We start from the raw sequence: 24217 nt of genomic DNA, 5'->3' as shown, positions 1-24217 counted from the left end.
CTAGTTGTAAAAGCAAACATATATTTGGGTTTTCTTTATTTATTGAGTCTGCTGCACAGGAGATGAATCTGTGCATGAAACTTTGATTGAGACCTTGGTATGAAAGCAGAGTCTACAGAGCATGTATAGCAAGTTTGCTCCCAGAAAGCCAGTGTTACAGCCTTTCTTTGCCCTCTTCAGACTTCTCTGCATAGACAGAACCACATCTTGAGTTTGATTTGCATGGTTGCTTGTCAGCTAACCAGCTAGGTTTCTTCCTGTGACGTGTCAATTGATAGAATAGTAATTTCCAATTCCTTTCATTTTGAGGAAGGCAAGTAATGGTACTTAATCTTCAGACACCAGCAGAAACAGAATCCTTTCATTTATGCTGCCTTAAAGGTTTTGCTTCAAACCACTCTTGAGAGTCTGTAAAAGCTCCAAAGGTAAAAATACTACCTAAATTTAAGGTATCGACCTGCATCTCTCTGTAGAGCCACAAGAGGAATTATATACTCTTTCCTCAGATAACTTCTATATTCTCTCAGAAGGAGCTTTGTGGATGCTGCTGAGTAACTTGCTTTTTCTTGAAGGAATACAGAAAATGATGCCTTGATTTCATCCTGACAGCAGCAGATATGATTGCATGGTTTTGTCTGGGGCATTGGTTCAAGACAGTCTTGAAATAATGAGTGTCTATTGCTTAATCACCAGGAATGCTTAATAGTTTTGTCACAAGTGTTTTTCTTTTTGGAGGCTGTAAGTGTTTTTGCTGTCTTGCCACACTAGATATAGAATAGATGCCCTGATGAATTACCCAATGGGGATTCTGTTGCAGAAATTGATGATTACTGAATCAAAATCAAAAGGGTTTCTTTTTTTTTTTTTTTTTTGTTTTGTTTGTTTGGGGTTTTTTTATTTGGTTTTTTTGGGGTTTTTTGTTTGTTTGTTTGTTTTGGTTTTGGGGTTTTTTTTGTCTCTTTTAGTCATTACAGTAAAGCTGCTGGGTTCTAAATATGTCTGCTTACAAGTGTGGGTATGTGCACATTGTTGAATGCAATTGCTGGCTTTTGGAGGGCTTTTTGCCAGAAAATAATATGATGATGCAGATGTTCTGATATTGTTCTTGAAAACAGCTGATGGTGGATCTGATGCTGAAAGCTGATAAGCAGCTAGCATATATCATCATCTTCTGATCCAAACTGGTTCCTTTGGGAGTCAGCTCTACTGTTTCAGTGTGTTGTAATTAAATTGAGTGCTGTTAAGGTGTCAGAAATTACTTTATAACACAGGATAATGGACTTAAATAGACTTATTTGCACATTGCAAATCATAGTTTAGCAAATTACCCTTAAAGGCTATATATTAAGAAACAAAACAAGTCCCCCAATATTCAGTAGGAAAAGAAAAAGGAAAAAAATTGGTCTGATTTCTGACTCAGTCCTTAAGATATTTTTGCATTAATGCCTTTCTGGACTTAATAGATGGTAGAATAATGCCTGTTGTTTCTGAATAACAGTCATTATTACTATTAAACATGCTTTTCTTGAAAGAAGAAGGTAATTATTTTTTTGTTTTACTTAGGGTTGGATGTGTGGTGGGAAATCTCTGTCAACCAGACCTTTAGCAGTTGGAAAAATACTTCTAATACATGCAACAGATAACTTCTCTATCTAGCTCTTAGAAGGTTTTGAGCAACGTTAATCCCCAGAAAAGCTTGTGTGAGTTGTGAATACTCAGCATCTTGTAGAATTAGACTGTATTTATGAGAAGGCTAATGTTGTTAGGAAAATAATAGATTTACATTCATAGTGAGAGCTGTTTGTAAATCAGCAGGTGTTTTCTAAAATATCAGAAAATGGCAAAATGTTTACTGATGTGATTTCTCTCTGAAAAACAAACCTGTTTAAAAATACTTGAACATTCAAACTTCAAATGCTTAAAGCTGATTTGCTTTTCTTCAGCCATCTCTTGTCTTTCTTTCTTGTGTTTTGAATTCACAGGCTCTTAATTTTCAGTCTTGAGGACCTTATTTTGCATTCTGAAGAGCACAGTAACAGGAAAAGAAAAAGAAAATAATTTTCTTTCAAACCATATATTTCAATAGGCAGTTTATTTCTGTGAATAGATAAGAAAAGTTCAGGTGATACCAGAAAATACGTGCTTTAATTTTGTATGCCTATGCACATACTTTCATACAGAATACTAGATCACATTTCTCTTCAGTAATACAAAACCTGCTTGAGACTGAATTAATAAATGATGCAAAGCAGTATTAAAATTCTCGATGTCTTTTGAATCATACATACAGCTTCAAGCAATTTGTTAGTCATAAAAGCCAAGGAATGTCATTAGAATAATATATATTTTAAAAAATCAAAAATCCTGTAAGCTAATTTGCCTGTGTGCCATTTTCTTACTCTGATTTAAAATTAAATCCTGCCCCTACCCTATAAATGGCTGTTGAACTGTGTACATCTTCTCTGAAAAGATTTCCAGTGTGGTGAAAAAAGAAATTAAGTTCAAAGATCTTTAATCCAGTTTCCTCTGTTTTATTTGATTACTTGGAAAATCTTTCCCTTTGCTGCTGTCCCCCAGTTCTTCATTCATCAATAGTACTGAGGGGGAAATTTGTGCTGTGCTGTTTATACATAATTTAAAACTATTGTGCTAGCTTTAAACCCAAAGTCTTCCTTCATCTATCATTTATCTCATGATGTTATCTTTTGTACTCGGTACCCTTCAGTAAGCACAGCCTGACACGTCTTGTGGCCTTTACCTTCTGCGATAAAAAAGATTGAAAAGATGCTTGGCACCACCTGGTGAAGATGAGGCAGCCCTGGAGAACTGTGCTTCGGGAGCAGGTGACTGATGGTACGAAATGTGCCAGTCTGGGGACACAGCTGAGGGGTTGTAGTGGGGGAGGGGAGGGGAAGAAAGGGGAGGGGAGGGAGGGGAAGAAAAAAAAAAAAAGAGCAGGAACATTAATACATCTTCCTGAGGTTTGATGGGACATACACTGCCTACTGTTCCATCTGGTGCTTATGATAGCATGGCATATTAGCATGCTGCAAGTTCATAATGTATTCAGGGCGAGAAAACACCACTTGCATACCAATTGAGGCGTCCTCTTTCTCAGAGCTGCTTTTGAATTTCAATGATGTTTATGCCTCCTAAGCCGTGACTGAACGGAGCATTTCCGCTTGTGGAGAAATAACAGCAGTGAAGGGACTCTGGCTCATGTGGCTTTTCTTTCCTCTCTCTTTATTTTTCTCCTTTTTTTCCCAGTTCTTTTCTTCCTGCTCTCTCCTTCCAATTTGTTTTGTTTGGGGAAGCCTGAAGACGGCTTGAGGTTTTTGGACTAGCTAATTACAGAGCTTCTGTTAATATTACATTAAATTCTTTTTAAGGTTGTAGTCTATTGTCTTTTTGCTTATCTCAAAATGCTTAAATGTCTTTTTATGACATTTTGATGAAATTACTCTAAAAGCAGTGTCATGAAACATTTAGAAAATAGCACATTGCAATTCTGCTTTATATTCAGATTTCCTGTATTACTAAATCAAAGAACAAACAATACCCCAAATCCCACATTTCATGGTAAATTATTTTTGCCCTGTGTCTTCAAAGACTTGATTTTCACTTCAAGTGTGCTACATAATAGGAGAAGTATCTGAAGTGGAGCAGGTATGTAAGCCTTTGTGGGAGTGAGGTCTTTTTATCGATTCCTTGCAGGAAATGTACTGATATGTTCATTTTATTTCTCCCTACCCTATCCTCTTTGAAACTCTGCTGAGATTGACACTTGACTGGAGACAATCTCAAAACTCTGCCATAGACACTCTTGACTGCACATTTTGTTTCTGAACTTGTCAAAGATTGTGATCTCTTTATGGCTCAGCGCTGCGAATCACTCTGCAGCCCTCCTTCCAGTGGGTTTTCAAAGTGTGAAGTTTACACACAGGGTAGGGTATTTGATGTGGGATTTTCAAGTGTCTGGAGTAATACACGAGTGAGTCTTACTGGCTTTGTTGATGACTGAGCTTCTAAACTGCTTCACGTGTTTTGAAAGTCCTACCCCAAAAAGGAGACTAAACTTGCTGCTTGTCGTGGTTTAATCCCAACTGGCAACCAAGTCCCACACAGCTGCTTGCTTGCTCCCCACCAGCAGGATGAGGGGAAGAGAATTGAAAGGATAAAAGTGAGAATATTTGTGGGTTGAGATAAGAACAGTTTAATAATTGAAATAAAATAGTAATAATAATTGTAATAATAATAATAATAATAGCAATAGTGATAATTGTAATAGTAGCAATAATAATAGTGATAATTGTAATAAAAGGTAAAATAGCAGAGCGAAATAAAACCCAAGAAACTCAATTGATACAATTGCTCACCACCAACTGGCTGATACCCAGCTAGTCCCCAAGCAGCAGCCTCCCAGCCAACCTTCCTCCCAGTTTTATTGCTAAGCATGACATCACATGGTGTGGGATGTCTCTTGGGTCAATTGGGGTCAGCTCTCCCAGCTGTGTCGTTCCCCACCCCCCCCACCCCCAGCTCCTTGTGCATCCCCAGCCTGCTCACTGCTGGGAGGGGTGAGAAGCAGAAAGGCCCTGACTCTGTGTAAGCCCCACTCAGCCATAGCTAAAACATTCCTGTGTTACCTACACTTGTTTCCAGCACAAATCCAAAACACAGCCCTACATTAGCTGCTAAGAAGAAAATTAGCTCTACCCCAGCACACTGCTTGAACAGGGAAGAATATTAAAACAGCATCTCTAGTACAAACCCACTTAATTAATGCATTTCGTATCTAGTCCTCTACCTGCACAGCTGGACTCTTGCTGCTGCTGACTGTGGTTTGAGGCTTTAGCTTAATCTTTAATGCATATGCCTGTCATGCTAATACAACTTTAATAAAAATGTACTAGGTAGCACTTTGAACTCCTTCGCTCTAATTTAGTATTAATCCATTTGATTACTAGAAAAGAAAAGATCTTGCTCTAATTCTGATCCATTCTTTCAAATACATACAGCCATAGCTTTTATAAATATATATTTTCAGACATTAATTTTATTGTTCTTGCATAGATAAGAAACAAAAAAAGCAATACTCATAGTGACAAAGAATAAATTTACTTCCTTTGCTTTACTATCTGTTGTCTGATGGCTTAAGAACATGCTTTGTTTACTGATAGTGCAGTTAGACCTAGATATTAAAGCCTTAGCTTAAATGGTAATTCCCCCTTCCCCCCCCCCAATATATTCAGGAAGACTAATGTTACTGAATAGGAATGTGGAGGAGATAGTGTGGGTTATTCAAGCAAGTTTAGTCAGCACTTACAAGATTCTTGAAATGTTTCTTGATGTCCTACAGAACTGTTAACATCTGCATGGCTTGTGAGAAGAGCCACATTTATTGCAGCTGTATGCTAGCTAGAATGCAAAAGAAAAAGGGGGGATCAGAGTTAAGAATGAAGCAGCTGGCTTTTCGTACAGAGATTTATAATTTTACTCTCATTACAGACTGACAGTAAACTACTTGGACTCTTTCGAGTCTGCTTCTTTGAGATGGCAGGTTGAAGGCTTGGGAATTTAGCTGCCAGTAGATGCAGTCCAAAGAAAACAAAGCTTTTACATAAATAATCACAAATGGAAGTTCAGCCTTTTGAGGAGCTGTTTGTTCCAGTATGACATAACATGATGTAGAGCATGTGTTTAAAGTATACATTTGAGATGGTTTAAAAAAAAAAAAAAAAGACAAAGATTGTTTTAAATATTAGAGGGGAGCAATAGACAGAAGGCTGCTGGTTCCCTGCAGAACCAATGAGTCCATACAGCTTCTTGTCCCTGTTCTTGCAAGGGTTCGGGGTTTCTGGAGGAAAGGTCCCACAATCCCAGGCCTGGCTGAACAATGTAATAGTATCACAGTGTGTTTGTTTTACCTCTTCTTCTCTCTTTTTGTGCTAGAAGAGAAAGTGAGAGAAGAACAAGCAGTACCAGAGTCCCATTTTCTATTTCACTCCTTCCTGTAAAAAAATCACATACATGTTTCCAGAATCAAGGGTGTTTGTCCAAGTTTGGTACCCTCCTTGCCCATTTATTTCTCAATTGTTGAGATAGATTTAAACATAAGCTAGGTCAATATTTGTTAGTTGTCAATATCTTTCTTCAGTTTCAGTTAAGATCAAAGTTTTTTTATAGTTTTGTTTTCTTATTTATTTGATATGAATGCAAACTGATAATGTCTTTTGTTTCCTCTGGTTAATGTAGCTTGGGATGCTTCTTCTTGCCTTTTTTCCCTGCACATTTTAAGTGAATCTATTCTGGTTTTGCTCAGTTAATTTCTTTACAACCTGCCCAAGCCTTTCACAGTCGGAGTGCCAGAATCTGTTTTTGTGTCTCCTGCTGTTTCTTAACAACCTCAGCAAGTGAAGAGGCTGCATGTCTATACTCCTGTTCTTTATTACTCTCCTTAAATGGTGCTTCTGAACAGTTTTCTCATATTTTCTGAACCAAACCTATTGCTTGTTCATTTGTTGCAATAGCGCAGTTACCCATTAAGAAACAGGGCCAAGAAGGACCACTGAGGTGCAGAACATCCTGTTGTCATTTTAAGGAGTTCATTGGGGTATCTTTATCTACTCACAAGTTTCTGCTGTCCGTACTGTGTTCTACAGCAGATAACCTGATAACTCTGATAACCTGCTATGACTTTTATCTCTCCTGTCTAGCCTTAGACTTTTCACTGTTACACTCATCATTATTTATTGTAGTATGGGGCATTATAAGAGCTCTAACGTATGATTGCTGCCTCCTTTCCATTCTCCTGACACCAGAGCACAGACAAAAGCAAATTTTTTAACATTTAATTTATGAAGATGACTGCATCAGATTCATCAGTGTTCACCACCTCATACCTTCTTTTAGTTTCTGAAAGTTTATTTCTGCTTGGTGTTTTGGAAACACATTTTATCTTAATTTTGTGCAGATTGTTGGCACTGAACAGAATTGTGTGCAAACCCAAGTAACTCTGTAAGTCAGGGCTCATAATCACCTTTGAAAATGACCTGTTAAGTTTCTAATAGGTCATTTGTATGCACAGTTACTGAAGCTACTTGCAATAATTATGGAAAAGATAATGTCTAGGAACTCATTTGGGGACAGTTATTCTTGTTAACTGTTTAGTATTTCATCCAGGTATACCTATTTCCCCATTTTAAAATTTTCCTTTCATAATTGCAGAGTTTGCCATGGATAATTGTTGCAGTTCAGCAGTTCTCCATTTCTTCATATCAAAGCAGTTTAAAGCTTACCAGACAAGTACTGATATGTCTTACATCTTGTATTCCAAGAAGACCATAAAGAAATACGTTTTCACAGGAGATGCCTGTGTGGTCACTCTCTATGCTTTTGAATTGTACCTGTCCTTGGGATTAACTTTCTTAACACATATGTGGTACTGAAAGGATGTTTATAAAGATCTGTGTGAGCCTTTATTTCTTACCTGCTTGCCATTCGATCTCTCTGATTGATTATAGGTGTGAGGGAAATACCAGGTTTTGTTTGGTTCTCTGTGTTGTGGTGCAAAAAAGAAATGGTGTTAAATTGTGTTGGGGTATGTTCAAGTTCATGCCATCATCACATGGCTATCGTTGTGTGTGCACAATCCAGGTTTCTGTGCCTAGATATAGTGTGAGTTGTAGGCATGACATCGCCTATTGTGTTGCTTGCTGCAATTCCACTTTTGGAATATTTCACATAGGAAGCTATCCCCAAAGCAGGGGAAGGTGAGGGGGAGGTGTAATTGGGGGCAGGGGGGCAACATCTAACTTGTTTGGCTGGGGTGAGAGATGACAATAGGAGGCAGTGAAAAAGGTCTTTTGTTGCAACCAGGGCGGTCTACTTGCTCTTTTGAGAAAGAAATTACTATAGCTGAATTTTAGAGACAACTACGTAATATTCTGTTGGTACCGTGGGCACAGAATAGTACATACTGATGTGTACACACACACAGAGTATCACAGGCTCTCCTTTATATCACGTGGCTGAAGATACTGGAAAGAACTTTTCTTAAAGCGTCTCCCTTTGGCTTTCTGAGCACCTTGCCGTTTGAGTATTCGGTCGGGGCAGGGATTTTTCCCGGCGGCGCGGCACAATGCCGGCTCCCTCTAGTGGTCTCACTCGCCCGTGGACGTTCCCGGCGGCGCCTGGGCTCTGCCCGGGGCTCCCGGAGCTCCCGCGGTGCGTCCGGCCAGAGGCGCCCTCTGCCCCGCCGCAGGGTTTCCGTCCTGCTGGGGAATAGTCTTCTTTTTCTCATAAAAATGGCCTCTCTACTGGTTAATCCATCACTCAGGGACACAAAATATATATGCCCAAGTAGGCCCAAAGCCAAATGTACGGTGTTTCCATAGCACAGAGAGAGTTAAATCTACATTTCATAGATTTTTTTCATGTACAAGGAAATGTTACCGTATCAGAAAGGGTTAAGTGCATCCACGTTGAACATTCAGAGTTCAAATGCATGAGACTTCTTTACCTTGTCAATATTTTGGTTGCACCCATATCATTGAGTGGTTTCTCTTTTGTGTCTGACTTCTCGCCCTGCAGTTTCCCCTCCATTTAACACTCCCTTCAGAATAATTGAAGGATCTTCTCCTCTTCCAGTTTTCTAAGTCTGAATGTTTAAAAAAGAAACATAAAAAAAATCACAGTAAGTATTTTTATACGTGAAACCAAGTAAGTAAAACTTGGTCACATATGTGTAGAAGTGTGTGTGCACATACACACACGGGCACACACATACATGTATGTACGGAAGAAAGCCATGGAAGCTGCACTGATGCACAAAGGTCAATATTGCTGTGTTGAAGTACGGGATTTAGGTGGTTTGATGAAAATGATGTTCTATAAATATAAAAACATTTTTAATATATTTGTTGAGGAAAAAAAATCCCAAAACTTTTAATTTGAATCTACTGGGCTTGAAATGAACTATGTATTGTACAACTGTCATCAGTCATGGCAATGCTATGATATCTGAAATTGTTTTAAAAATTTGCATATATTTTCTGTGGTTTCTCTAATGCTGATTTTTCTTTCAGTTCAGGCTTCAGCTGATATTTAAAACTCAAAACATTGGGATGATGCTTCAAAAGAAGGAGGTTTTAAGCTTTATTATGCAAGACTAAGACTGCTGTGATGCTTTAAGGTCTAGAAACATTGCGTGTAATTGTATACCCCATGGGTGGTCTCATTACTTTACCTACAGCTGATTTCAGTGTCTATAGTTAAGCACATATTTCTGAGTGTTTCTGGGGCTGGAGGCTGCCTGCAAGGCTAACCCAGCATCTCTCTTTCTGAGTGAGATCCCCTGATTGCTGCGCCAATATGAATTTGTGTGAATTCACTGGCTTCAGAAAGGGGTTGAATCTGGTTTTATACTTGTTAGTCTTAAATGACATTTATAAATTCCTTCCTTTCCCTCTTCCTTTATATGCGTATACTATTTCACATTCACTTTTAAGAGTGCATGTGATATGTTAGACCAGATGATTCAAACCATAGTTTTGGATTTGCTAATGGTAGTATTTGCTTTGCTTGGGAGCTTATTTGTCAATAAGTACTGTTGCCTCATCTAAGAAGATACTGGGGTCCTTATTTCTTGTGAAGTTTTTGAGGCTCTCTTTCCCCCTTCTCACCTCCCCACTGCTGCACTCAGGTGTGATCCAGTGCCCAAAATAAGAGACAGTTGGTGTGACATGCAGCACTGAGGAAGAGCTGACTCGTAACTAATAATGAGTATTTTCTCACACTCTGTCTAGACAGTCAGTCATGTAAATACAAGATGTCTTTAATGGCATCATCTTATGATGTGAAATGATGGTCTTCCAAAGTGTGTATTTCTACAAATGCTGAAGTACTCATGAGTATAAGTTGCACTATAAAAGATTGTCAGTGTATAATACTGAGATGGAGGAAAGCCTATAGTTTCACTTTTATCTTTCTGGTAGTGGCAGTAGGTAACAATGCCAGCACCTGCACAAGGGTTTCTGGGGGGAAATCTGCTTCATTATATATTTTTGTTGGTGGATGAATACCTGTCTTGAGTGGCTGAAAGAAGCCAAAGAGTTACTATGCCTGGTCACTGAGGACCACCGGTTGTTGTGTACAGCAGCCACACTGTGAGAGCAGTCTGAATGCTTCTGGTTCTCATGAGGCAAAGAACCTAGATCTATATGGGGATGTTTATGCCTGATTTAGCAGCCACAGAGATTAAAAAATTAGAGACTCTAACTCTTTAGTGATTATATGGGACATTTAGTCTGCTAATTTAGCTGTCTGTGTAAAATAGTAGGTATAAGCAGACGTCCTCAGACTGTTCTGATACTTGGTGAAGAGGGAGTTTGGCTTCCTCTGCTTTCAGTATTATGGGTAAGGTCTTGCTCCCCAGACCTGCACATCTAGTCTAATGTTACAGACTTTTCACTGTTTGAAATACCACTTGGAGGAACTGGGTTTTTGGATTGGTAAAATGGTGCAGTCTGGTAGAGCAGCGGTTTAGGACCTTGATCCACAAGGTGGGGGGTAGCCTGTCGCAGGCTGGCCAGCACCGCTCCACATCTTACAGGATCTTGACTTGTCCATGACAAATTACACATTTTAAAATCAAGCCAAAAAAAAAGCCAAAAGTATACCCATTATCTTTTTGGTAGTCCCTGTGTCATCTTTTCAGATGTATAACCATGGAAAATATCACCTCCTACACCCACATTTGATTCTTTTTGAGCCTAAAGGACTTCTGGCATGTTATATAAATATAAGCAATGCCTCTTAAAAGTACAGCTGTAGTATCTTTTTTGCTTTTTGGCAGAGGAATTGATCGCCTAAAGTTTCCCTGAATTTAAATAAATTGCTTTAGATTACTTAGTGTAGTCTATATTGGAGACTTCAGTTCCAGCTAAATCTAATGAAATATGGTATCAATATTCTCTTAGGACTTTTCTAAAATGAGTACAGCTATTCTTTACACTTTGTATGAGGGCATTGAAAATAAAGAAGTTTATCATTATTTTGCTTCAGACTTCTAGCTTTGTGTAACAAACAGTGGTTTCAAACTGAGAATATGTTTAGACTGGTTATTAGGAAGAAGTTCCTTACTGTGAGGATGATTAGGCATTGGAACAGGTTGCCCAGAGAATCTGTGGGTGCTTCATCCTTGAAAGTGTTCAAGGCCAGGTTGTATGAGGCTCTGAGCAACCTGGTTTAGTGAAAAGTGTGCCTGTCCATGGAAGGGGGGCTAGAACAGGATGATCTTGAAGGTCCCCTTCCAACTCAAGCCTTTCTGTGATTCTGTGATTTACTGTTAATTTAGGACTGGACAAACTTTGGATTAAAAACATAAATATGTTTCTGGAGACCAAATTATGAAATTTCAGTTGATGCTGGGAAAGAAAATCTTCTTACTTCTGGTGGGAAGGTGCTGTGTGGGGTTGAGTATATAAGAGCATGCAAACAGTACCAGTTTGATTCTGATGGCATTTGTGTTTCTTAGATATCAGTCTAAGATAGTAGTTTGTCAAATAGCATGTAATCCTGGCAAGGATTCCAGGACATTCCAGGGACAGAAAGTGCAGAAAGGGAACGAGTTACTGGTCCAGGAAGCCTTTGGGAAAGTGCATCTGAAAGCATGCTGGAGATTCCCTCTGTACAAGTAAAAGGATGGACTGTTAATGTAGACAGGTGGTCACCTCTGCAGCTTGTTGGGGAGGCTGGGGCATGAGTTTGGCCAGTGGTTGTTCTGGCTGTTCTTCAGTTGTTCATGCCAGAGGCAGAGAGTGCCACTTTGTCAATTCACTTGAGCCTCAGTGTTCAGTGAGCTGGGTTTGGAATAGCAGTAATACTTCCTGTGACATGAAACACAAGAGTACCACTCAAAACACACAGTTCTTAGTTGGATAGCTTGTCAACAAAAAGAAAAGATCTAGGAAACAACATAAACAGGAAAATAGTATTTCAATACTGATTATGGGACTGTTTGCTTATTAACTGCATTAGTTCATACACAGAGGAATTCTCATGATGTTTGGTGGGATATTTAGAAGAAATCCACATTGTTTTCAGCTTCATTACAGGCGAACTGTTGTGTATTCAGCCATTACAAAGGAACTTGTAGACTTTGTTTTCTGGGGGCTTATGGAAACTCAGGGCAGCTGCCACAGTTTGGCCCTTGTTTTGCTTGTCTGTTCTTGCTAAGTTTCATAAACCATTGTGGTGGTAGCAGGTCTAGATTTAGAATGTATTCTTCTTCCCTGCATTCAAGCAATTATACGTGGTAAAATTTGCAAAGCCAGAAAGGGTGAAGGAGAAAAGAGGCATTTAAAAAAAGGTGCAATTCTGACATGAGTCAGTTTTTATTAAATAACTGAAAGTGAATTTATGATAGTTTTGAAACTGTCAAAACATGTCAGATTGCTAAATGAGAGGGAAAAGTTTATTTTTCTACTTTCCCCCCCTCTTTAAAAAGGAAATTATATGGTAAGACAAGTTCATTTCTTTCAGGAGAAAATAATATGTCCAAGCAAAGCAAGCCACAGCATTTTTTTCTTAATTCTGAGATTGAACTCATGCATTGCTTATTTTATGATATGTGTAATTATCTGGCCTTCAGCTGCTAAGCCATGAGTGTGGGACCAAGTTTATTTGCCAGTCAGAACCTCTCACTGTAGAGAACGGAAATCAAAGAGAATGCTTCTGCATTTGTGGTTCATTGTCATGATGTTAGGACCAGTCAAGGTACCACTGAGGACAAAGAACATGGCATAAAGCATTTTCACTATTTACCTGCTTTACATCATCCAGAAGCTCTACCAAAACTGGGAGACAGTAGCACAAAAATCCCTTTCAGCTTTTGGGAGACAGAGGAGATTGTATTATGCTCAAGGCTTTTTTTAGCACAGCTGAAGAAAACTCTTATAACTTGGCCTCAGATAACTTCAGTGAACTCCCAGGATACAGAATTTCTTCTAGCTATTGCATATTAAATGAGCATAAATGGGTAAATTGAGTGTGCTTTCATTTATTCTGAAGAATAGCTGGTGATAGGAATTGTTCAACTATCTGAGCAGAGGAGAATGAAGATAAGACTGCAGCAAAATTGTGATATTGCTCTTGCACAAGGGTGATCTTCAGTATGTGAGCTTCATACCCAGCATGCTAAAGAAGCAGTGAAATGTTATGTCATCTGAAAACTTTGCTGTGCTTATCCTTCAGTCACTTTGCACACACTCTCTGATTCCTGGTGGATAAATCTTGCAGAGGTAATGTTCTCTGACAAAAGACGGAGTCTGAGCTGATTTCTGATACTGCATTCCTGCAAATCACCTGGGAAGTAAAAGTTATCTACTGGGGAACTGGAAACCCAGTGATGTTTCCTTTCTAGGCTAATAATGTGACTGGATCTGGTGCTGACAGATAGTTAATGTCTGTATTATGCCTGTTTGAGATTATTGTGTATAGCACAGAAACATCCATTGGGTTTAGGTCCTTATTTATTTATCAAGAAGTCAAAAGGGCCAAGAGGTGAATGGAATGAAGACTGTACCAGTCTCAAACAAATCCCAGGCATGCTTGGCAGAGAGAGTGTCTGCAGTGATGTTGTCTAAATGTCATATTTTATGGCTGCATTGTATGACTTGCAGGTTTCCCCAGGGGTTCAGTGCATGGAGCGGATAGGATTTATCAGATGTATCAGGCTTATACCATTCATTCTCAAACGAGTTCTTTTCAACCAAGGCAACCTTGTAATATTGTTCTGCTCGGTGTACCAGAAGGTTTCAGGGTCAGGAGTTGTGATGTTGACAAACACTGCCTATTACTAATGGTGCTGTGTGGCTTGGCCACATTTGAAGGAGGACAAGTTCTTACTGACTGCAGGATGATAGCATTATGGATGGAAGAACTATGGAATTTGTCCTCTTGGGTTGGACTTGTGGTTGTCTGTCTTCAGGTTCATCACCTTGAACTTATTCACAGTTTGCAAATTCCCTGCCACGCCTCTCAAAATAATCAAAACTAGTCCAATGCATCTAAAAAACCATCAGTATTAAATCCTCCAGATTTAGGTCTTGATTCCTGTAACTTGGGTGGTGGAGGCAGGTTCTAATCCATTGTGTCATATGTAGGGCTTGCTCTTTTGTGGGTTTAAAGGAAACAAGACAATGGACTCTTTTAATTTAGCAAGTTTTATTTTTATTTTTTAAATGTTGGCACCAAAGTAGAAAGTACTGTACAATCAATATAAAGCATCTTTTAAGAATCTTTCATGCTTGAGTGTACATCTGGAACTGTTTGCACTAACTAAAAGTAAAATAAATGCCACAGCGTATTATACCACAATTTTTTTTCATTTAAAAAAGGAAATTGAAAACATACCACTCCTAGAAATGCTTGACATTGAATTGGCTATTAAAATGGTATCAGTAAAGTATTTATATATTCCATATTTTGTTCCATACATCAGCTTTCCTTGATGCGTTAGACTTGGAAGTATGCCACGTGAGCTGAAATGTTGCCATTTATGAAAGACCGCCTTGTTTTAAAAATGGACTAAATCTTGTAGGGTACAGGAAGTAAAGTAAATGAGTTTGAATGCAGGCACATCTCTCGTTGCCCTGGCTCCAGCATGTTTTGTCCCTTCTTTGTTTGGTTCAGAAGCTGACTGTGCTTACAGTAAATATCAGTGTTCACCTAAACGGCTAAATATAGTGAAAAAATAGCCTCTACCATAAAAACTGAATGAATGACAAGAACAGTATAGTTCCATGAACCAAGAAATCCACAGAAGAAATATCATAATTTAAAGCTGGGTTTACAACATTCTTTAATTATAAATGAAGCTAAATACTTCTGTGGTTAAATCACAGTTCTTCACTCTATGCCGTAAAGGAGATTCAAGAATGTGTATTTCAAAATATTTTACTTGGTTTTGTTTTTAAATAAAAAATATAATCCAAAGCAAATGCAATAGATCTCTGCATACTTGAAACATGTTTTCTGAATTTATTCTAAGTCTCTCATTGCTCCAGAGGGTTGTGTGTATGGATTAGGACTAGACCGTTATTTCACCATCTTTCTGCATCCTGAACTGATTGCAGTGAACACTACAGAATGAGTTGCAGATGTCTCCTTTTCCTTCCAGTTTGGAGGACCTCTGTTTCAATCCCATTTGATCTGGTCTGGGCTAAGGAGCACAGGTCTGTCATTGTTTAAAGGGATTCAGTGAAAGGAATTGTTGCACCTGAAAGTACTCCCTCTGTATACACAGGCTATACTCTTAAATGTGTGATGTTGTGGGATGCTGCCTGTATGAAACTTTCAGGTGTGTCCCTCCTAATTCAGGAATATTGTTTGGAATGTCCATCTGAAGAAAAAGATAGTCGGAACTAGTTTTGCAGGTGGGGAGTTTGGTTTGACTCAAGACCATAAACATGTTTTTGAATTCAAGAAATAGTGCAATTTTAAGATATGGTGAAAGTTCTTCCAAATTTCAGGCAAAATTCAATGTATATGTCTCTGTATTGTAAAACTGGAGCAAATGTATGTGAAATCTTACCCAGACAGGTTTTGATACGTTAAAATTAGAGTTTGTCCTCTTGAGGGATTCTTTCTTTCCCTACCAAGCCCTCATTACCTCTGAATGTATGAATAGCAGAATATCCACTGAGAGTTTGTATGAAGAATGTCCATACATAAAAAGCCTTGTGAAATAACATCTCTTGAAGGAAATTACCTTATGAATATGATTTAAATACTATTTTGTCTTTAGCTTTCATATCATCAGGCTATTTTTCAACCATTATAGTAAAAAGTGTTGGTTGTTAGGTTTATTGTTTTTATTAATTAAGAAATAAATAATGATTTGTAGAAGCTGGAGTTACAGGCTTATGTGTCAGACACCAAAAGCTTTAGGAGTTCAGATCACAAGAACTGTTAATTCTTTTATCAGTGGTGTCTCTGCTTTGTACTCCATCGCCACTTCATCCCCTGAGTGATTTGTGTCTTACAGCTGCTGAGGTTCTCTGGGGCTGTGGGTGGTGGGACAGTGGTGGGTGCAGAGCTGCTGTAGGCAGATGCTCCCAGTCCCATCACTCCCTCAGAGTTCAGGGAGCTGTATGAAAATGTAAGGAACAGGTAAACAGTAGCAGTAAGAGCAGAATGGCTCCCACAGGGGTTTTGTTTATTAAAGAGGGTGGAATAGAGAGCTGTAAAGGCTGTTCTCCTGGGTGGTGTGATGCTGGCTTCCAAGCATGTGGAAGAACTTTGCATTTTGCATGTACTTCTTCAAAAGCCGTTTTCCCCTGCTCCCATGGAGAATCTCTGTTCTGACAAAGTAATCTTGTACTCTGGTAAGAAATGTTTTGGGGTATGCTTGAAAGGAGCCTTAATATCTCCCTAAAGAAGGCAGAACTAGGGAACTTACAGTCAGTCAGAGAGAAATTTGCGCACCTGCAATCATACAGTAGGAGAGTAGGGTTTAGGGTTTTGCAAGGGAGAGAGAGAGGTAAAGAAAAGGTAAGTGGTATGTAAAGGGTGTTTGTGTTTACTCCTAAGAGGTCCTAAGAAAGATAATTGGGAAAATCAAACCTAATGTTATTAGATTTAGATGAGAAGTACAGGGGTCTGTGGATAAGTTCAGCAATCTGCAAACTGGGTGGCAAACTCTTGGAGGTAGTAAAAACCATTTGGATCATGGTAGAGTGGCAACCTGAAATTCCAGGGCAAAATCAACACACTATTTCCCACTACCGCGTTCAATTTAAGTAGCAAAGCATCTCCAGCTTTTTGGGGAAGTCTCCCCGCTCTGATCTGAGTGCATTTCTGATCAAACCTGAGCTTCGAAATGCAGTGAAGGGAAGGGAGGGAGCAGGAGCTGTGCGGTTGGTTACAGCTCAGGATCGCTTTTAGTTATCACCAGCTGAATTGGAGGATACAGGCTGTGCCTGCTTGCTGCGAGCAGCAGTCTGTTAGAGGAGCTCGATTTCTCTCACTCCTTCTTCCACCCACCTCCATCTCCTCTGTGCCTGTGTCTGCGCTCCCACATGCTTCAAATCTGTGTACCTGGACTGCCTTCCTTAACAGTTCAATGTGAGTGTTAGCAGAATGAAAACCAGATGGACCAGCAGTTCCCACTGTTATCTCCCCACCAGCTCTGGCAAGCCTCCCTTTCTCTCTCCTTTCTTGGCATGGGAGAAATATTTGCCTTTATTTAGGAGGGCTTGGGCTCACTGCTGTGCCTCTTTCCCTCTGTTGCAACATGAGCTGAAAGCTATTTATTCCCTTGTTGCTGAGGTTGGTTGAGGTGAGTGCAAGATGAATTTGGCTATTAAGGAAGCAATTAACATTTCAAGATGAGTTTTCATAGTTCTTTATATGAAATTAATGGCTTATTGAAGATAGGGATTTAACTGTTTTTGTATAGTGATATGGAAAAGAAATACCTATAGAATTTGTTTAGAAACCTGTTTTTGTTTTTGAGCATGTAATAATTTACTGTTGCTTGATTTGCAAATCATACCTGTAACAGCCTTCATATTTAAGGTAATCATTGTGGATACTCTTCCCTCCACAGCTGAGGTTTACTAACCTTAGATCAAAACTACAGATCCTATAAAATTGTATCTCTATTCTCCTCATCCTATTCTGGGGGTGTTTCACTGCTCATCTTCCCCAAACTTGTCTCTAAATTCTATATGAAATGATTCCCCTTCCCTGAGAGCTGAAACATTGCCTGTAGGCATTTCAGCAAAGGTTGAAGATGGCTTCTATAATTGCAGTACCTGACACGCTGCACCTCTGAGACTTACTACTTACTTCCTCAGTGTCTTCAGTTTCACACAGATAAAGATTGGTATCTGTTATGTGTTGTTAATTTTTTTGGGGGGGTGGGGGCTGTTTTGGATTTTTCCCTCCCCCCTCCTTTTTTTTTTGGTAACTTTCTCGTATTTAAGTTTTCCAATAATTAAGTGTTTTGAGGCTCTTTTAAACATGCATGTTCTTTGTTAAATGTGTGCATTGCATTTAATTTCTATTATTGTCTCTCAGAGCAAATTTCAGATACGATTTTTTCATTGAAGTTTGTATGTTGTTAGTAAGAACAAGGAATTGTGTCACAAGGTGAAGTGACAGAATTTATAGAATGTGACATGTCTTGAATTAAAACCACAGACTTCTGTGCTTGTCCATTAGCAGCAACACTTACTTGCCTTACAAAATAGTTTTGTGGAGCTCAGGAAGACTTGTGTAGGGCAGTGTACAAATAAATAGCCCTGACTCCCCAAAAAACGGATGGAAGAATTTGACTTCTGCCCATTAAAAGCTAAACTTCACTGTACTCATCTTTTTTCAAGATGGCTCGCTAAACTCCTGTTATAAGTGAGAAAGCTTTAACTTTGCCTTCAGGTGGTAAATTTTGCTGTGTTTTGCCCATTCTTAATAAATGAAACATAAGGGCTTGGATGGTTTTTAAAAAAAAATTGAGGTAGTGTCATTCAAAAAGATGTTGGAAAAAAGTACACTTCTGTAGCTTTTATATCATGTGTGTTGTGTCTTTAGATCTTTAGTTGAAAGAGAACTGATGTTTTCTTCCTGGTTTTGTTTTACGTTTGTTTTGTTTTCTTGGGGAGATATGTTCCTGCTTATCTTGCAGGTTTTAAACATTAAAAGTTGTTCTTAATATGTGAATGTTCAAACGTACATGCTTATTTGAAAAGAATTGTATGTGTATGAGATGATTGACATACCATTTTGGCATGTTCTGTTTATTTTTCTGGTGAATATGAGAATATCCAGGGGCACTGTGGTAAAGTGATCCAGGAGGTGTGTGTATTTAACATAAGATTACAAAGAGAAGCAATGGAGAGGGCAGCAGGTGATACAAAGAAGAGACATGAAGAGAGCTGGCTTCAACCAATATTCCACCCAATATCTCACCTGTACTAAAGAGCTTCAGGTTTTAGTTCTGGAAGAGATGTCATAAGGGGATTTATTATCTTCCTGTCTCTTCATCTATTTTTTCCTCCTGGCTAACATGAGGGCCTTGAAGGGAGGTGGCATTATTGCAGCTCCTGGAGTGCTTGGGAGGTAGCATCTGCACATGCTAGAAATAAAACCAAAAGATAATGCAGCACTGCTACAAATGAAGTCTTACCATCTGTGTTGCACCTTCTTAAGTAAGGTTTAGGTGATGCAATTTGGGAAGAGCACACTGGAGTAGATAATCAGGTGTAATCTCTCACAGCAGATGCTGAAATGGCTCACTTCTTGCATTAGCTTTTAAGTTTTTGTCAGAGGGGGTGTGCTCGGGGAAATAAACCAGTGTGTTCCTGTGGTGTGTGTTGCAGATCGCACTGAGAAGCATTCCACAATGCCAGACTCACCTGTGGATGTGAAGACACAATCCAGGCTGACGCCTCCAACCATGCCACCTCCTCCCACTACCCAAGGAGCTCCAAGAACCAGTTCATTTACGCCCACAACGTGTAATTAGTCTTATTTTCTTCCTTTTCTTCTTTCTATTCTGTGTGTAAGAAACCAAAACAGGTGAAGGGAAATGTGCATGACGTGGCAGGAGCAGCATTTGGTTTTATTGCAATAAAGTAATTAAGCAAAACAAAGTTCACAACAGGTTAATGCATCTTTAAAGTATTAAGGCATTCAGCTCAGAATTGTGTTGTTATTTCATTGACCACTTGGTCACACTGTCAAAGAACAGCGAGCACTGGTTTCCCATGTACTTAATGCTCAGATTAGCCCTCTTGTGAGAAGGACAGAAAACCTTCTTCTCTTACATGCCATTATGCTGTTTAAAGGATCCCATTCCCTTTTGTGTAGAAACTTCAGGGAGTTTGTTTGTTTGTTTTTTGTTTTTAAAGTGGAGATAATTCATAATGAAAAAAATACTAATCTTCCTTCTGCTAATGTTTCAGTGAAGAATTCTGATTTCAGTGCTATATAACGTCTAGTTAATATTGATATAAAACCAAAATTAAAGTCCTTTCATAGTTTTTATCTAGAGGTTTCTAGTCTGTTACCATTTCCCTAAATCACTTAGGGCTGCATCTCTGTCTCAGGTTATTGATGTAAACATATAACAAATCTACTAGTCTTGATGTACACTGCATTCATATCAGCATAACTGAGATTTGAATCTGGCACGTTGTCTGGACTATTCTTTTCACAGCCATGAAATGATCCACATTTCTCATACTAAGATTTAGCTGCAAATTTTTTGGTCTCTTTTATACTGCCTTGTAATAGTATAAACATGAGAATGTGTTTACATTTCACGTTTTAAATAAAACATTTCAAGAACAGTAGAATACATATGCCTAAACAGAATGAAGGCAGCATCTTCTATTTGTCTTGCCTATGTCTGTTTTAGTCCATTTCTGTCTGTTAAATACCTTATTTAAAATTCACCTCTATGCAGAAGGCCAGCTGGAGGCCTTTGTACTACTTATCCCAGGGAACCCCGTCCTGACAATTTATGTTGAACTTAAACAGTGAGGAGGGTTTGTGCCAGCTATTCACATAAACTCACATTTAACCCAGTGACCCTGATCCTGCAAAGATTTGTCTGTTTTGCTTAAATCCAGCACCTGAATCATCCTGGATGGAGCTTCACTCTGGAGCTGCTTCAGTCTGAAGTTAAATTGTTTCTACGTTTTCACAGATCAAGCTTTCCAGTGTGATGCCCTTGCCACAGTTCAGGATGATCTTTGGCAATCATAAAAGGAATATGACAATGTTCTTTAATCACACTTACAGTCCTCAGTGTACTCACAAGATTTCTAGATGTTTATTTGATTGAATTCAGCACTTTGGAAGGTGTGTGAACCACAGCTTGATTTTTGGGGCTCCTTATTTGAAGACTAGAAGTCTAAAAAAACGTGATTTTAATTGCTTTTTACCCTGTCAGATTTTGGAGTTTGGCCTTAGCTGTTCCAGCTTGTACAATGAACAGTCACTTTTGTCAGAGTGTCTGTTACATTGATTATTACTACAGCAGGAATGCCTGCAGGCCAGAAAGATCAGACTTGTTTTCTGGTCTAGAATATATTTGTTTTCTTTGGTTGAGATGACTAAAAATTCTTGACATGTTTTAGTTTGAAATTTTAAATGCTGAATTCTTTTGGAATAGTAACATGGTTTTGTTTCAGAAATTATGTACAACTCTGCCAATTGGCAAATTCAGATATTTGAAAAATATTGCAGATATAAGGAAAGCGCTGAAATCATGGGACTATTTCTATATTTCTTTTGTTGTGGGAGAAGTCTTTACCTGCCTTTCTTCTCCCTATATCTATCCTAGGTAATGAACTCCACATTTGTCTGCTTTCTTGATCATAGCCCCAGCACCCGCTGCCTAGAGCAGCCCATTACTGGTGACAGAGTTGTTGGGTGGTGTCAGGGTAGATCAGCAGGACATGTTGGTATTCTTCCCAATCCTTATTTACTAAGCTCCTGGTATGATGACTGTTGGCTTTGTGAGTTCCTTGCAATCACAACGTATTTGTTTACTCAGCTACCTCACTCCACTGCAGCACTCAGAGCGTGGTCTGGAGCCGCACAGGGGGCTGAACTTGCTGAGGCCAGCTTCTTTCTATTTCTGCATTTTCCAATTCTTGTTCTCACTAGCCCACGCAGCCAGGATAGGCAATCAAAAACTAAGATAAAACACAAGCAGAGGCTAGATAACAATTCATATAGCTTTTTCTGTAGTCCCTCCGGAAGGCGGTGACTAGGCCAGCAAAAACTCCTTCAAAGATTTGTGGCAGTGATTTAAATATGGTAATAGGATAGTGATTTCTATCTAGTAGTAGGTGTCCATCCTGAAAAAGGACTTCCTGGCCAAAGATGAGGACGATCTGTGAAGAAAGTGACATGAGATTGGGATGTTTGGCTTCAGAGAGGCTGGTCACTGAGAAACATTGAAAGTTTTTAAAGTTGCTAACTTGCCTTGGTTGTGCTTTTAAATAGGAAACACGTTAAACTAATACTCCTATGCATTTTTGATTGCAGACAAGTTCCTGATTTTTGATGGTTTTTTGGGATGGGTTCTGAGTGACTTTCAAAAAAGAAATTTGCAAATTTCTCCAGGGCAGTGGCCAGCTGAGTGCATCTGCTGCTGGGTACAGTCACATGCTGCGTGCCCACACCTGTCAGTGTGCTGGCACACTTGTATTTCTAGGGAGCCATCCTTTTTCTTGCTGTCATTTTAGCAAATCAGACTCAGCCTCAACCGTGTGTGTTTTGAGTGTTGCTGTTCCAGCTAACCTGAGTGGAAGAGGATGTCCTCAATTTGATTCTCTGCTCTGTTCTAGAGTGTGGATAAGAATCAAACTGAAATTGCTTCCAAAACCTCTCTGTTGTCTTCAGTATGTCTGCATGGATCTCACTGCCATACATTTTGAATGCTTAGTACTTCAGATAGTTATTCTCACAGCAACCTTGCAACAGGAGGGAAATGCTTTCTTATCCTTTTTAGAGATAAGGTGCTGGCACGTGAAAGCAGAGAGATTTGCTCATGGTCTCTGAGAAGTCTTCTGAAGTCTAGTTTCATGCCCTTGCTTCAAGGCTTCAGGCCACAGGGAGCATTGGCAGCATTTATACCTGCGCAGACAACTTTGTGTGCTCCATATGTTAGCAGCTAGGAAATCTGTATTGGAAAAAATAACCTTCTCATTGGGTGGTGTAAGGTTAAAACGTGAAAGTCCTGTTTTATAAACACAGCTGTCAGTTGTGTGTACAAAACACAAGTAAAAATATTCAGAGATAAACTGAGGCTTCATGAAATATGTCTGCACATTTTTTTCTACCCCAAAGAGCAATTTTTTTTTGGTCTTCAATCATACATGCACTCATGCTTTTTCTCTCTCCATTTCCCTCTCCCTCTACTTAAAATCCTCTTACAAAAGGCTGGTATTCAAATGATGCTTTTCAGGTCCCAGGAGCATTTTGAAGGGGCTGTGTGAGAGGCAGCTGCTGTTATTTCCAATCCTTACAATGTTCAGCACCAGCTACTGGGAAATAGATATAAACTGCAGACTGTCGCTCTGTCTAAAGGCTAATTATCTTTGATTGTGCAACTTAATTAATTTTGAGGTCAAGTGCAGAAAACATAAGCTGATGGATTTTCGCCTCTGTCTCCTTTTCCTCTCTCTCTCTCCAACCCCAATCTTTATTTTATCCTCCTGTCTCTTTTTCTTTCAGTAACCAATGGCACTAGCCATTCACCAACAGCGTTAAATGGAGCTCCATCTCCTCCTAATGGCTTTAGCAATGGGCCATCCTCTTCCTCTTCCTCCTCTCTGGCTAACCAGCAGTTACCGCCAGCTTGTGGAGCTAGGCAGCTCAGCAAACTGAAGAGATTTCTTACAACTTTACAGCAGTTTGGCAATGACATTTCACCAGAGATTGGGGAGAGAGTGCGTACCCTTGTGCTAGGACTTGTGGTAAGCAAGTATTTTTCCTGTTCTTTTCCCTCTTCCTTGCTTGATATGTTTATTTTATAAAAGAGTGGGTCACATGCACTGCATTCATCATACTTTAGGGATACCAAACATGCAAGAGTGACGTTCTGGCCCTTGCTGACAGAGCTAACATGAGTAGCCTTACTAGCTTCCCACAAGCAACTATTCCCTAACAGGTGTAGTCTTGACTATTTTTGCCAGTATAATATTATGATGTAATGGTATGAGAGGGTTTTCATTCTATACTGGCAGTACCCCTTATGTAGACATACCTTGAATCATGTAATGTAGTAAAATATGGTTTGACTTTCCTAGTTTAGTTGGATGGGGAAAGGAGAGAGCCCTACATATATAGTGCCAGTGGTTAAAAGGATGAGCTGAGTATGTTTGGACTGCAGTTACTCAGTACAAAACCTTTTCTTGGTATCTTTGAACCAAACAATTATGAACCCAGTGAGACGCTGCTGCTACTTAAGTCACTATTGATAAGGTTTTCGCTATGTGATGGTATAGCTGAATAAAAATTTCAGCTCTTTCTTACCTGTATCTGTCAAGTTGGGCTGCCCTTTTACATGCAAGCTGTGAATCTGGCCCAGGATTCTTTTTACTCCCAGTAAAGTCCTCTCTCTGCCAGACATTGTTGTGTCCCATGTATTTCCTTCAGCAATAATTGGATGTACTGGGGAAGATGCTATTGTAGTGCT

The 24217-nt window shown here is 39.2% G+C and overlaps 1 protein-coding gene across 5 annotated transcripts in view; it reads left to right on the top strand.

Annotated features, from left to right (window-relative positions):
* RUNX1T1 (RUNX1 partner transcriptional co-repressor 1) overlaps nucleotides 1–24217 on the top strand; it is a 113698-nt gene that overhangs the window by 44265 nt on the left and 45216 nt on the right. For 3 of the 5 annotated variants that reach the window (XM_082288958.1, XM_082288956.1, XM_082288955.1), the window contains 2 exons: nucleotides 19383–19520; nucleotides 23254–23495. In XM_082288958.1, coding sequence (XP_082145084.1) covers nucleotides 19383–19520; nucleotides 23254–23495 — 380 coding nt within the window. Of the gene's footprint in view, nucleotides 1–2725; nucleotides 2854–19382; nucleotides 19521–23253; nucleotides 23496–24217 lie in introns of all 5 variants that reach the window. The other 2 variants (XM_082288957.1, XM_082288959.1) reach the window with 2 other exon arrangements.

The sequence above is a fragment of the Coloeus monedula genome, assembly GCF_965178545.1.
Source record: "Coloeus monedula genome assembly, chromosome: 1".
Classification (NCBI taxonomy): domain Eukaryota; kingdom Metazoa; phylum Chordata; class Aves; order Passeriformes; family Corvidae; genus Coloeus; species Coloeus monedula.
The sequence above is the reverse complement of the archived record's forward strand: the minus strand, read 5'-3'. Positions and strand labels throughout refer to the sequence as shown.